Source organism: Chelonia mydas, chromosome 25, assembly GCF_015237465.2.
Source record: "Chelonia mydas isolate rCheMyd1 chromosome 25, rCheMyd1.pri.v2, whole genome shotgun sequence".
Classification (NCBI taxonomy): domain Eukaryota; kingdom Metazoa; phylum Chordata; order Testudines; family Cheloniidae; genus Chelonia; species Chelonia mydas.
In genome coordinates, this window is record NC_057858.1 from 2,643,960 (window position 1) to 2,657,400 (window position 13,441).

A 13,441-nucleotide genomic window follows, 5' to 3' on the forward strand; every position below is an offset into this window, starting at 1 on the left:
CGATCAGCTGATTGAACAGCTAGTGAAGGAATACAGTTCAAAGGTGCCCAATGGAGAAGGGAGGGCCCAGTTGGTGAAGAAACCCGCCTGTGGATAAACTCAGTGAAAAGAGGTACAGCTGCAGGAAGAGCGAATCGAAGGAGCACTTCAGGCCAAAGGGAAGCAAAGAACAGGCCAGTGAGAGCAGCACTGGACTTAGAGCCAAGGAGAGGAAAAGTCGGGTCTTCTCCGAAGTGACACATTAGATTGTTTACTAATCTCTTATGTTCACGTTAACCACAATGCACACTGCACAGAGTCAGGAAGAGTAACAAATGTTCATGTGTTGATAACCTACAAGTAATTACTATTCATAGTAAGTACTTGGTAATGTTCGATATTATTTATGCTCTTGATACAATCTTTGGGTTTTCCCTTATAAAGTTCTAAACATTTAAATGATCCTTTTGCCCCTGCCTCTCCTCACAGCTAGCTTAGCCTAGCCGGGTCACTGTGCACACATACATAGTCACCCAACCCACACGCATGGCCACACACTCATGTAAATGCACACGCACTTAGTTATAAGCAACTGAAAGCAGGGGCTTACAATGGGAAGTGTTAGGCAACCTTAATTATGGGCAACTCCCTATAATATGACAGGTTTCAGAATAGCAGCTGTGTTAGTCTGTATCTGCAAAAAGAAAAGGAGAACTGTGGCACCTTAGAGACTAACCAATTTGTTAGTCTCTACGGTGCCCCAAGTCCTCCTTTCCCTATAATATGGTGCTTGGGGAAGCCCTTACCTCTACCATCAGCTGTTATTCCTATGCCGCTGCTGCAGAGTGCCTGGAATTCGGCTGTGGAGAGAAGTTTGACAGTTAGATTCATTTGCTCGTCTGTACGGCATTAACAAAACGAGATCATTTCAAAACAGAACAGAACCGTTTCCATGATGAGGATGATGATGATTTGCTGTAGTATCACATCATGAGCCTGCAGAACACTGGCTGTCCGTAATAACGGATTATACATTTTTACAATACAACTCTTTAATATTGCAATTACTTTCGAGTGCAACAGGGGAAGGGTCCCCATCACCAGTTCAGCATTGCAGGATCACCCGCCGAACTGCATTCCATACAAGAACCTAACCTACTGCACTACACAATATCAACTGAGCACGTCTTCAGTGGATTAAGAACTAGCTGACTGACAGATCTCCAAAAGTAGTTGTCAGTGGTGACTCATCGTGGAACGGGGCTGTTTCCAGTGGGGCTCTGCAGGGACTGATGCTAGGCCCGATGCTATTCAACATTTTCGTCAACGATCTGGAAGTAAATGTAAACTCCCTGCTGATAACATTTGCAGATGCCACAATAGTGCGGATGGTAAATAACGATGAAAACATGGCTGTCCTACTGAGCTATCTGGATCACGCAGTAAGCTGGGCCCATTGAAATGAAATGTAGTTGAACATAACCAAGTGCAAGGTCAGACATCTAGGAACAAGGAATGCAGGTCACACCCACAGAATGAGAGACTCTGTCCTGCTTAGCAGGGTCTCTGAACAGGCGTTAGGGACTAGAGTGGACAAGCAGCTCGACACGAGCTCCCAGTGTGATGCTGTGGCAAAAATGGCTGATGTGATCCCTGGATGTATAAAGAAGGGAGTGGTGAGTAGGAGCAGGGAGGTGATTTTACCTCAGTTTATGGCATTGGTGAGATGATACTGGACACTGCGTCCAGTTCTGGAATCCACATTTCTACAAGGATCTTGCAAAATTGCAGAAGGTTCAGAAAAGCGCCACAAAATGATTTGAGGGCTGGAGAGAATGCCTGATCGTGGCAGATTTAAAGAGCTTGATCTGTTTAGCTGATCAGAAAGAAGATTAAGGGGTCACTCAATTACGGTGCCTAAACACCATCCCGGGGAGAAATGCTGGGTTCTAAAGAGCTGCTTAGTCTAGCTGCGAAAGGCAGAACAAGAACCAATGCCTGGAAACTGAAGCCAGACAAATTCAGAATAGAAACTGGGCCCATTTTAACAGTGAGGGGATTAACCAAGGGAAGTGGTGGATTCTTCACCTCTTGATGTCTTCAGATCAAAGCTGGGGGCCTTTCTGGAAGGTCTGCTTAGCCAAACCCAAGTTATTGGGCTCACTACAGGAGTAACTGGGTGAAATGGCCTGTGCTATGTAGGAGGGCAGCCTAGATGATCTAATGGTCCCTTCTGGCCTTCAACTCTATGAACCTATGGAACTGTGAAACCTCAGAGTGGTAGTAAGGCTGCACCGTCAAGCCAGGAAACGACAAAGGGAGGGTTTCTTGGGCGTTCACATACCTACACTGCACGTCTGCTCTCTTTAAACAACAAACAGTCACCCAGGAAAGTTCAGTGTTATCAAAGGAAACAGAGTCGAGACTATTTTGTACGTGCAACATGGCTGAGGAAACACTGGAGCTTCTGAGATCCAAATGTGGCCAAATGCTGTTTGGAGTTGCCTGCCCTGGGAGTGTGACTGGCCAGCTATGACATCGCACTCGGGAGAGTTTGGGCATTTCATTTCCCTGGCCCTTTGTGTAAAGAAAGAAAAGATGAAGAAATGAGGTAAAAGCAACCCAGAGTCCCCAGCATGCTGCCTAACCAGCACCGACGGGCCTCTTGGCAGTCAGGAGGAATCCCTTCTAGTACTCAGGCCCACGGTTATGTGGGACTCTAGCCTGCAAGCACCTGTACACGCAGTCCCTGCTGACAGCACAGGCAGCCCCAGTGACTTGCATGAACGCTTGGGACCTGCTCCTGCAGTCCCTTATGCACATGCACATCTTTGCTTATGTGAGAAAAGTTCCCCATGTGCTGACTGCTTGCAGGATCGGGCCCCTGAAGGCTTAACAGCTGTTGTTTACTGTGCAGGCTTCACACAGTACTTTTATGTGCTCATCACTTTGTTAGCACAAACCCAGGTTTTCAAGCCTAATGAAGCCCGGGGAGGAATAATATCCCTCCCCCCCGCCCGTCCCCCCAGGCATGAACCTGAGCATTCCAGCCATTTCCAGATATCTGCGTGAACAAAACACACCAGTGCACGTATTAGTCATTTCACTCTGAAAACTCAAAAATGGGTCAAACTTTTCCAGACACACAAAACCCCTCACCTTTGGGCAGAGACCCAGCATGGGAAACGTCCCGCCAAAAGGAGCCCGTAACTTATGAGCCTGTGCAGCACTTTTGCAACTTTTATGTCAGCAGCTGTTAGCAGCAACGACTAGAATTAGATGTAAAAATGGCCTAGCACAGTGCTCCCCCCACCGATTCCGAGAGCAATGCACATCTCAATGGTGAGATGGCCCCTAAGCACCTCACGTAGCACCGGTGAGGCTAAGGAAGAAAGGAGAGCAGCAGAATACGGACCCTGGACTTCAGAAAAGCAGACTTTGACTCCCTCAGGGAACTGATGGGCAGGATCCCCTGGCAGAATAACATGAGGGGGAAAGGAGTCCAGGAGAGCTGGCTATATTTTAAAGAATCCTTATTGAGGTTACAGGGACAAACCATCCCGATGTGTAGAAAGAATAGTAAATATGGCAGGCGACCAGCTTGGCTTAACAGTGAAATCCTTGCTGATCTGAAACACAAAAAAGAAGCTTACAAGAAGTGGAAGACTGGACAAATGACCAGGGAAGAGTATAAAAATATTGCTCAGGCATGCAGGAGTGAAATCAGGAAGGCCACTTCACACTTGGAGTTGCAGCTAGCAAGAAATGTTAAGTGTAACAAGAAGGGTTTCTTCAGGTATGTTAGCAACAAGAAGAAAGTCAAGGAAAGTGTGAGCCCCTCGCTGAATGAGGCAGGCAACCTAGTGACAGAGGATGTGGAAAAAGCGAATGTACTCAATGCTTTTTTTGCCTGTGTCTTCATGAACAAGGTCAGCTCCCAGACTACTGCACTGGGCAGCACAGCATGGGGAGGAGGTGACCACCCCTCTGTGGAGAAAGAAGTGGTTCAGGACTATTTAGAAAAGCTGGACGAGGACAAGTCCATGGAGCTGGATGCGCTGCATCCGAGAGTGCTAAAGGAGTTGGCGGATGTGATTGCAGAGCCATTGGCCATTTGAAAACTTCTGGCGATCGGGGGAAGTCCCGGATGACTGGAAAAAGGCTAATGTAGTGCCCATCTTTAAAAAAGGGAAGAAGGAGGATCCGGGGAACTACAGGCCAGTCAGCCTCACCTCAGTCCCTGGAAAAATCATGGAGCAGGTCCTCAAGGAATCAATTCTGAAGCACTTAGAGGAGAGGAAAGTGATCAGGAACAGTCAGCATGGATTCACCAAGGGCAAGTCATGCCTGACTAATCTAATTGCCTTCTATGACAAGAAAACTGGCTCTGTGGATGAGGAGAAAGCAGGGGACGTGTTGTTCCTTGACTTTAGCAAAGCTTTTGACACGTCTCCCACAGTATTCTTGCCAACAAGTTAAAGAAGTATGGACTGGATGAATGGACTATACAGTGGATAGAAAGCTGGCTAGATTGTCGAGCTTAGCGGGTAGTGATCAATGGCTCCTGTCTAGTTGGCAGCCGGTATCAAGTGGAGTGCCCCATGGGTCGGTCCTCAGGCCAGTTTTGTTCAATATCATCATTAATGATCTGGAGGATGGCATGGATTGCCCCCTCAGCAAGTTTGCAGATGACACTAAACTGGGAGGAGTGGTAGATCAGCTGGAGGGTAGGGATAGGATACAGAGGGACCTAGACAAATGAGAGGATTGGGCCAAAAGAAATCTGATGAGGTTCAACAAGGACAAGTGCAGAGGCCTGCACTTAGGACGGAAGAATCCCATGTACCGCTACAGACGAGGGACCGAATGGCTCGGCAGCAGTTCTGCAGAAAAGGACCTAGGGCTTACAGTGGATGAGAAGCTGGATATGAGTCAGCAGTGTGCCCTTGTTGCCAAGAAGGCCAATGGCATTTTGGGATGTATAAATTGGGGCATTGCCAGCAGATCGAGGGACGTGATCGTTCCCCTCTATTCGACATTGGTGAGGCCTCATCTGGAGTACTGTGTCCAGTTTTGGGCCCCACACTACAAGAAGGATATGGAAAAATTGGAAAGAGTCCAGCGGAGGGCAACAAAAATGATTAGGGGACTGGAACACATGACTTATGAGGAGAGGCTGCGGGAACTGGGATTGTTTAGTGGAAGAGAAGAATGAGGGGGGATTTGATAGCTGCTTTCAACTACCTGAAAGGTGGATCCAAAGAGGGTGGATCTAGACTGTTCTCAGTGGTAGCAGATGACAGAACGAGGAGTAATGGTCTCAAGTTGCAGTGGGGGAGGTTTAGGTTGGATATTAGGAAAAACTTTCTCACTAGGAGGGTGATGAAACACTGGAATGGGTTACCTAGGGAGGCGGTGGAATCTCCATCCTTGGAGGTTTTTACGGCCCAGTTTGAGAAAGCCCTGGCTGGGATGATTTAGATGGGGACTGGTCCCGCTTTGAGCAGGGGGTGGGACTAGATACCTCCTGAGGTCCCTTCCTACCCTGAGATTCTCGGATTCTCTGATAACAGTCCTGTGGCAAGTGCAGCAACCGCCCCCACGCAAGGGACACTGGGGAGTCACAGGCGTTTTAGCTTTTTCCTATAGGATTTGGCAGCTGGAAGCAGAGGAACCAGCACCGTATGGGCAGCTGGCCAGCCATGGATCAGCAGCCATAGGCGCCAACTCCGTGCGTGCTCTGGGGCTGGAGCACCCACAGGAAAAAATAGTGGGTGCTCAGCAGGGGGGCTGGAACAGTTTGTACAGTCGGGGGCTGAGAGCTTTTGATCCAAACTCTAAACACTGTATGTGATGGAACCGCTTCAAGCCAGGGGTGCAGCAGCCCCCCCAGAACGCCTAGCCACAGCTCGGGGAGGGGCTAGGGGAGGAGAAGGAGCTTTGGGGAGGGGATGGAGCAGGGGTGGGAAGAGGCAGGGCAAAGGTGGGGCCTCGGGGGAGGAAGTGGTGTGGGAGCAGGGCTTCAGGGCAGAGCGCCCTGGGGGAAAGGTTAAGCTCAGCGCCTGTACGAGCAGCATGGGCTCTAGAGAGCCCCGTTCGGGAAGCACTGGTGTAGCTAGCCCATGATGCAGAGCATCCGTGGCCATTCCAGGAAACTTGTGATGCTTGTGCTGGATGGGCTGGTCCACCCCAGAGGGATCCTGCAGCTCTGAGCACGTTCCCCTTGGATTTCCACAAACACACAGCCGTGGCGCTCACCCGAGTTTTTGGCCGGGCAGGGCTGGCAGGGCTCTCCAAAGCCATGGTCAGGGTTAGCACAGCAGCATTCGGACTTGGTGACTGCTCCTGGGAAGGGGCGAGCACAGGTGCCCTTCTTAATGCCTCCATAGCAGGTGCTGCGCATGTGGGTGTCCACGCACACCCGCCCGTCCACGCCGATAGCCAGGCCGCCCAGGCACTCGCAGCGAAAGGAGCCCTCCGTGTTAATGCACCAGCCGTTCATGCAGATGCCAGGAGTCTCGCACTCGTCAATGTCTGAGAAGGAAGCACACAGTGGCTGTTACCTACTGACTGGCGGCAGGACAGGCAGGGAAGGGGTTCAATCTCCAACAGGGAGACTCTCAGGGGCTCCGTAGCTTAGGGAAGGGCCCCCAGCACGCATGGCTGCAGCACTCAATGTAGTTTGCCCTTGGCTCGCCCTGGCTGGCTGGGGCTAGCAGGGTGCCCAGTTCTCTAGCTCCCTCCAGCTGCTCAGCATGAGGCTCCTTCACTTCACCAATTTCTGGGTGAAACCGGAGTGTTGCCTTCTCCCCCAGCATCCTCCAGCCCTCTGAGAGCAGCCTCCCCCATCCCATGGCACCCTCCAGCCCTCTGAGAGCAGGCTTGCTCCCCCACCACAGCACCCTCCAGCCCTCTGAGAGCAGCCTCCCCCATCCCATGGCACCCTCCAGCCCTCTGAGAGCAGCCCCCTCCACCCCCTGCACCTTCCAGCCCTCTGAGAGCAGCCTCCCCCATCCCATGGCACCCTCCAGCCCTCTGAGAGCAGCCCCCTCCACCCCCTGCACCTTCCAGCCCTCTGAGAGCAGGCTTGCTCCCCCACCACGGCACCCTCCAGCCCTCTGAGAGCAGCCTCCCCCATCCCATGGCACCCTCCAGCCCTCTGAGAGCAGCCCCCTCCACCCCCTGCACCTTCCAGCCCTCTGAGAGCAGCCTCCCCCATCCCATGGCACCCTCCAGCCCTCTGAGAGCAGGCCCACTCCCTCCCCCCACGTAGACTGGCACTCCTGGCTCTGCTGCTTAGCCTGGTGGGAGAGCAGAAAATTCAGTCAGGACCACAGGTATATGGAGCCACATGCCTGGCCCTCCACTCCCCCTGCCTCCCCCCCTTCACTCCCGCTGCACAGACACCCAGAGACACCCGGCGCACACCAGGACCGGGGGAGGGACCGACCCCTGCAGTCTACGCACCGACGCAGTAGCGCCCATTGGGAGCCAGCACAAAGCCGGGTTTACAGATGCATTTGAAGCTGCCGTCTTCATTAATACACATCCCATTGAGGCACATGTTGGTCGTGGCGCATTCATCGTGGTCTGGGGGACGACAAAAAACATGAGCAGAGCCTGCAAGGTGCAGCAGGGCTTCTGGGCTTGGCTCCTTCTGTTCCCTGCCTTGCCCTGTGTGAGCGCCAATCGCGGTTTGCACCAGCACTACGGATCGGTTCAGAGCAGCCCTGGGCCTGCGCAGGCCCCAGGCTGCTCAGGAGAAGGCAGGACAGTGAGAACGTCTGCCAGTGCAGTGCCAGGCAGAGACACGGTCCCCCTTGCACACGATCACTTCACAACATGTGCTGACATCTCCTGGCCCTCTGAGCTGTGCCCCCACAGGGACCTCCATAAGCAGAGCGCTCCGGGCCGGGGCTCCACTCATACCAACAGCGAGAGAAAGCCCCTTCGAATCCCACTGCAGAGCCAGGGGCTGCCTCTCTGAACTGCATCTGCAGGGGCGGGGCTGGAGGGAGGATTTGTGCTGCCACTGTACAGACGCTGGGGGTGGGGCAGCAAGAGCCCCGGTGGCTTTGTGCAGTGACAGAAGAGGGGCAGCACAATGCAGTGCATGCTGAGCCAACAGCACCCAAGGGAGAGGGGCCACCCACAGAGCCAGCAGCACCCAAGGGACGGGGCTACCGGCTGAGCCAGCAGCACCCAAGGGAGAGGGGCCACCCACGGAGCCAGCAGCACCTTATACAAAGGACTATTCGTACGCAAACCATGGGAAGGTTTGGTTCTTTGCTAACAACTAAATGAAATCAGGGGCTGGGACACCCTCTGAGCACCCATCACCATAGTAGGCTATCACAATGGTCCAGGCACTGGCCCTCCCAGCTGCCTGGGGAGCAGGGCAGCGCTATTCTCCCCAGGGTGTGTGTGTGGGGGGGCACTGAGGCCCACAGAAGCTGAGCAACTGACCCAACACAGCGGGTCTGTGGGCAAGGAGTGACTTGAACCCATTACTCCCGCTTCCTAGGGCAGGGCCCTGCCCATTGGGCTGCCCTTCCTCTTAAGGAGGGGAATGGGAGCTTCGGAGGCACAGGGTGGATTTTTCTGAGGCACAATGTGACCCTCCCTGTTCTGGAGGAACCCTGTGGGAAAAGCAAGATTTCGCTGGCTCCCCTTGGCAAGTGGGGCCTGAGTATGGCAGCAAAGCAAGGACTGCAGGAAATTGGGAAAGGAAGGTTCCCACCCCCTTCCCTCAGCCACAGAGTTATCCCCCCAGCCCTTGCCAGGCATGGCATTTATTTTGCTCTTTGTTTAGCTGCCGGGGGGCTGGAGGCAGATGAGCCTTTTGGCCCCTGGAGAGGTGGGGGCAGTTGGGGAAGGCAGGATAAACAGGTGAGTTGGATATTTCTACCACAACAACCCACAACAAAATCTTTAGCAATGCTGATGTTTAGCTGATCCTTGTTGGGCTTCAGCGCTAACACCTCCGAGATGAAAATCCAGCTATCACACCTCATGGCCACCTACCGCCGCAGGCTGCCTCAGGCCAACAGCACTGCCTCTGCTTTCATTCCCTTCATGTATTAAGGGTTAATACACAACCGGAAGGGTTTGAAGCCATTTCTTTAAGGAAAGTTTAAAATTTCTTGCAGATTCCTCCTCTGTGGGACCCAAAGGCCGGGTACCAAGGGCAAGCTGCAGGAGCTAATGATGGGGCTGTGTACAAATCATGCCCCACAGCAAGGAGGCCAGGTCTGGCTAGTACTGGATGGGCCTGCAAAGCCTTTCCCAGACACTGAGATCCTTAAGAAAATGTCCAGCTGCTGCAGGAATCAACCCTGGTGACACTTGGGCACCCTGGCGGTGGAGCCAGAGCTGACCTCTGCTCTCTCCTCTTGCGTGGGGCGCAGTGCGGCTGCCAGTGCAGGTTCGCAAAGGTGATGTAAATCTCCCACTAACGATCCCATGGCATGATTCACAAGAGCCCTTGCAAGATCCCTCACTCTCCCCACTTACATGCAGGGAGCAGTTTCTACCAGGTCACTGACTCTTCCCCCCACCTTCAATGGTTGGGAGATGCTGCTAAACTGCATTCACCCCAGAGGTGGCTGGGTGAGAGATGAACTCTGTAAAGCCCCTGGGGTCTGGCTCTTCTGGATGAATCTGTTATATATGTGCACGGGATTACTGCTGCTAATGGGTCCAGTTCTGCCCTCCTTCCCTCCAGTGGTGTGTGAGTGAGAACAGGAACTGGCCCCATCCAAGGCCTGCAGCTGATCTCATGCTGAAGGAAGCTGCTCACCGACACAGTTCTTGCCATCGGGGGTGATTTCGAAGCCTGCATTGCAGATGCACTGGAAGCTGCCGTCGGTGTTAACGCACCGGCCATTCCTGCACATGACGCCATTCATGATGCACTCGTCAATATCTGGCAGGGAAACAAACACAGCCAGGTAGCAGCAGACACATGAGCTGCTTGAGCCTGGTAACCCCAGCAATGACTCCCTCTCCATCCAGCTGGAGTCAAGGCCACATAGCCATGGCTGGGTCCTAGGAGAACCCATTCCCAAGGAAGGGCAGGATCCTGCTCTCAGATCCGTGCAGTAGGTCCCGGCTCTGACAGCCCACACTCCCTCCCTGTGCAAGGTGCATCTCCCTGGGGGAGACTTGCTCTGTGCTCCTGGCCCCCTGCAAAAGCCTCTGCCAGCCCCTCTGCCCTCAGCTGCTCGATACAGCCCACGTATGGGCTTGATCTGTAGCTCACTGACACCTTTCTTCCAACTGTGACGGGCTTTGGATCCGGCCCTTAGTCCCATCAGAGAACCCCCTTCCCCAGCCTTGGCCTCCTTCCCTCCCCAGCAGTTACTCTGCTCTGCCTGACCAGGGCTTCAGCCTCAGCGCAGTGAGCAGCACTCGCTGTGGCAGGGCTCGCACGGCGCAGCCCCCACGCACTGCACGTGCACGGTGAGCTGGAGTAGTGCAGGCAGCTGTGTTCAGTCTGTGAGGCCAAGCCAGCTGGCATGGGCCAGCTGTGTGTTTCTAACTGCGGTGTAGACAGGCCCCTAGGTTCCCCCGGCTCTTTGGGAGGTGAAATCCCTGGCAGAGGGACTGACTGACCTGGGGGGACGGATAGCTCAGTGGTTTGAGCATTGGCCTGCTAAACCCAGGGCTGTGAATTCAATCCTTGAGGGGGCCATTTAGGGATCTGGGGCAAAAATTGGGGATGGGTCCTGCTTTGAGCAGGGGGGCTGGACTAGATGACCTCCTGAGGTCCCTTCCAACCCTGATGTTCTATGATTCTATGACACTGAGTGAGGAGAGTCTGCTAAGCCTGTGACTAGGCCCCAAACTGGCAGGAAGTGACCCATGGGGTAACCGAGTGCTTAGTAGCTGGGCTGGACATTCCAAGACGCCTGAGACTCTGGGTGGGGACCCACTGGAGTAGGTGGGCCTCGGTCCCCCCACCTTGCCCCCCTCTCCTTTGCAGTGATCAGCTCTGAGGCAGCAATCAGAGCATGAGGGGGTGACTGAGGTTGCAGCTGGGGCCCCCTCTGGGACCACTTGACCAGCAGAACCTTGAGGCCATGAGCTGCCCACTAGGCCAGCTGGTCACCAGCCCTTCCCACTGTAAGGGGGGGATAGGAACCAGGGGAGGAGCTAGAGCGGGGGACAGCGGGTGAGGATAGAAGCAGCGGTGGGAGAAATATGAGCAGAAGCTGGGGAGGGGGTCAGGATAGGAGCAGCAGGGGACATAGCAGCAGGTAGGGAATGGAGCAGGAGCTGAGTGGGGGGGATAGGAGCAGAAGGAGACAAGAGGAGACTGCGGGGACAGGGACAGAAGGGTCAATTACAGTATCCTCCCCCCAGAACTTGGACTGGAACCCAAGAGCCCTCTATGTTCCCCTGCTGTCAGCAAGCAGCTGTAAAATCCACTGACAGAGTCTATGTCCCATCACCCCCAGGGCTGGCCTAGGACAACCTCCCCTGGCTACTGGGTCCTCTTAGCTCAAGTGGCAGAGGTCTGTGAGGTGGCTCGAACAGTCCCCACCCTGCCAGTGACCCACCTGGGTGGCAGTCTGATACCGCAGGATGGAATTGCTGGGTTTCACTTTGCTTTTTAAAAGCCTAGGAAATTACCCACAAAACACTACCAGGGTTCCACATCCAGCACTCAAAAGTTAGGAACTGCCAGACTCGCCCTTGCCCCTTGTGTGTGTGCATTTCGGTGCAGTCTTTAATTGCATGACCCTGCATGACATGATTGCCACTGGGCCCCACCTCGGTCTTCTCAGGTAGTTTTTCGGGGGATATAATGCCACGCTGGCATAGCTTATTCCTGTGTACGAAAGGGAACAAGCTGAACTGGCATAAGGCCCCTTCATACTGATATAACTGTGCCCACAGCTGGGGTTGTACAGATTTAACTAGTTTGGTAAAAATCTCCCTCCATAATTAAAGGAATTAAACTGGAACAGACCCTCTGTGAAAGCCCCTCTTTGTCAAAGCAGAGTGCGTGGTACTGGCCCATGGCTCGCCTCATGCTTGGCCCGCATCACCCTCAGCACCTCTGGGCACACCAGCAAAAGCATCTGCTGCCCTGCAGCGAGCAGCTGATTGCTGAGAGGGCACTGGTGCCAGCAGCTCTCCCTTCACTCTACGGCCCTCAGGGCACCGCTTCGGGGAGCTCGGGGCTCCACTCTGCACTCTGTTTTTGAGCCCATCCTCCTGACCAGCTGGGGCGTCTTGTGCTAGCCCTGAGACGGACGTACCGATACAGGCCTGCTTGGTGGGGGTGCTCTGGAAGCCCTCATGGCACTTGCAGTGGTAGGAACCAGGTGTGTTCACACAGTCGCCGTGCACGCAGGGGCTGCTGGAACATTCGTCCACATCTGGAAGGAAAAGGGCAAGAAGCTGGCAGCCCCCAACCCCTGGGAAGGCAGTGCCAGAGCCCGGTGCTGCTTGGCAGCCCTTCACCAGGGTCCCATGGGGCCGCCTAGCTAAACCCCAGCTCAGGAATAGGAATGTTGTTAGGTCAGCAAGGGCCCGATCCTACCAGGTGCTGATCCGCATTTCCTCAGGATCAGCACCACCCTGCCAGGCCAGCGTGAAGGGGACAGTGAGGTGCAGCAGGTCACACGCACTGCTCTACGGAGACCTGAGTAGAGGAGCCACCTCCGGCCTGTCGTTGCAGAAGCCAGTGGAGCCTGGGGGGTCAGAAAGGCCTCGGTGCCCAGGGCACAGGGGTGGCTGGGCACTATGAGGAGGACTTTATGGGGCTGCAGCCCAGAGTCGGAAGACCCCAGGGCCCCTCATCCCAGGTGCTGTCTTTGTTGGGGGGGTGGTGTGTGGACAGAGAACAGGTATTTTAGAGCTCTGCCATATTCAGCAACAGGGAACTAAATGGATGGCAACTCTCCCGCGCACCCACGATCAGACTGGAACAGAGGGGGGGGAGTGGCTGCCCCCAGCATTCCTCGTGGTGCCAGGTACAGCCCCCATGCCACTGCCTCACCCCGCCCAGCACCGCAGTGCCACGAGGGTGCTGCTCTGCGCTGCTTAATCCCACCAGCTGGGGGCAACCCCAGGCCCCAGGACTATTCCATGAAGCTCAGGCTGGGGGTGGGAGGCAGCTGCAAGCACCCCCGAGGCTGCCAGGGCACCAAGGAGGAGCAGCTGTCTGTGGCAGAGCAGGAGTGGGGCCAGCGGTGCAGCTGGTGCCTGGCCCAGGGGATTCTCTCACCAATGCACTCGCCACGCACGTCCTGCTTGTATCCCATGTTGCATTCGCAGCGGTAGCTGGAGGGGGTGGGGATGCAGCGCCCGTTCAGACACAGGTTGGTGAAGTGCTTGCAGATGTCGATGGTCTGATTTAAGGTGGCAGTCCCTGGAAACCCCAGAGAGAAGAGAGCTGGAATGGCAGCCTTGAGCGCCCTGCTCCGTTCCCCACACCCGAGAAGCCCGCTGT

At 54.6% G+C, this 13,441-nt stretch overlaps 1 protein-coding gene across 1 annotated transcript in view; it reads right to left on the reverse strand.

The window, feature by feature from the left end:
• The window catches only part of FBN3 (fibrillin 3), a 281,443-nt gene that overhangs the window by 99,459 nt on the left and 168,543 nt on the right, over positions 1-13,441 (reverse strand). The window contains exons 12-17 of the mRNA XM_037885777.2: positions 13,217-13,360; positions 12,246-12,365; positions 9,779-9,904; positions 7,447-7,569; positions 6,238-6,513; positions 786-839 (exon numbers count right to left, since the gene is read on the reverse strand). Coding sequence (XP_037741705.1) covers positions 786-839; positions 6,238-6,513; positions 7,447-7,569; positions 9,779-9,904; positions 12,246-12,365; positions 13,217-13,360 — 843 coding nt within the window. The remainder of the gene's footprint in view (positions 1-785; positions 840-6,237; positions 6,514-7,446; positions 7,570-9,778; positions 9,905-12,245; positions 12,366-13,216; positions 13,361-13,441) is intronic.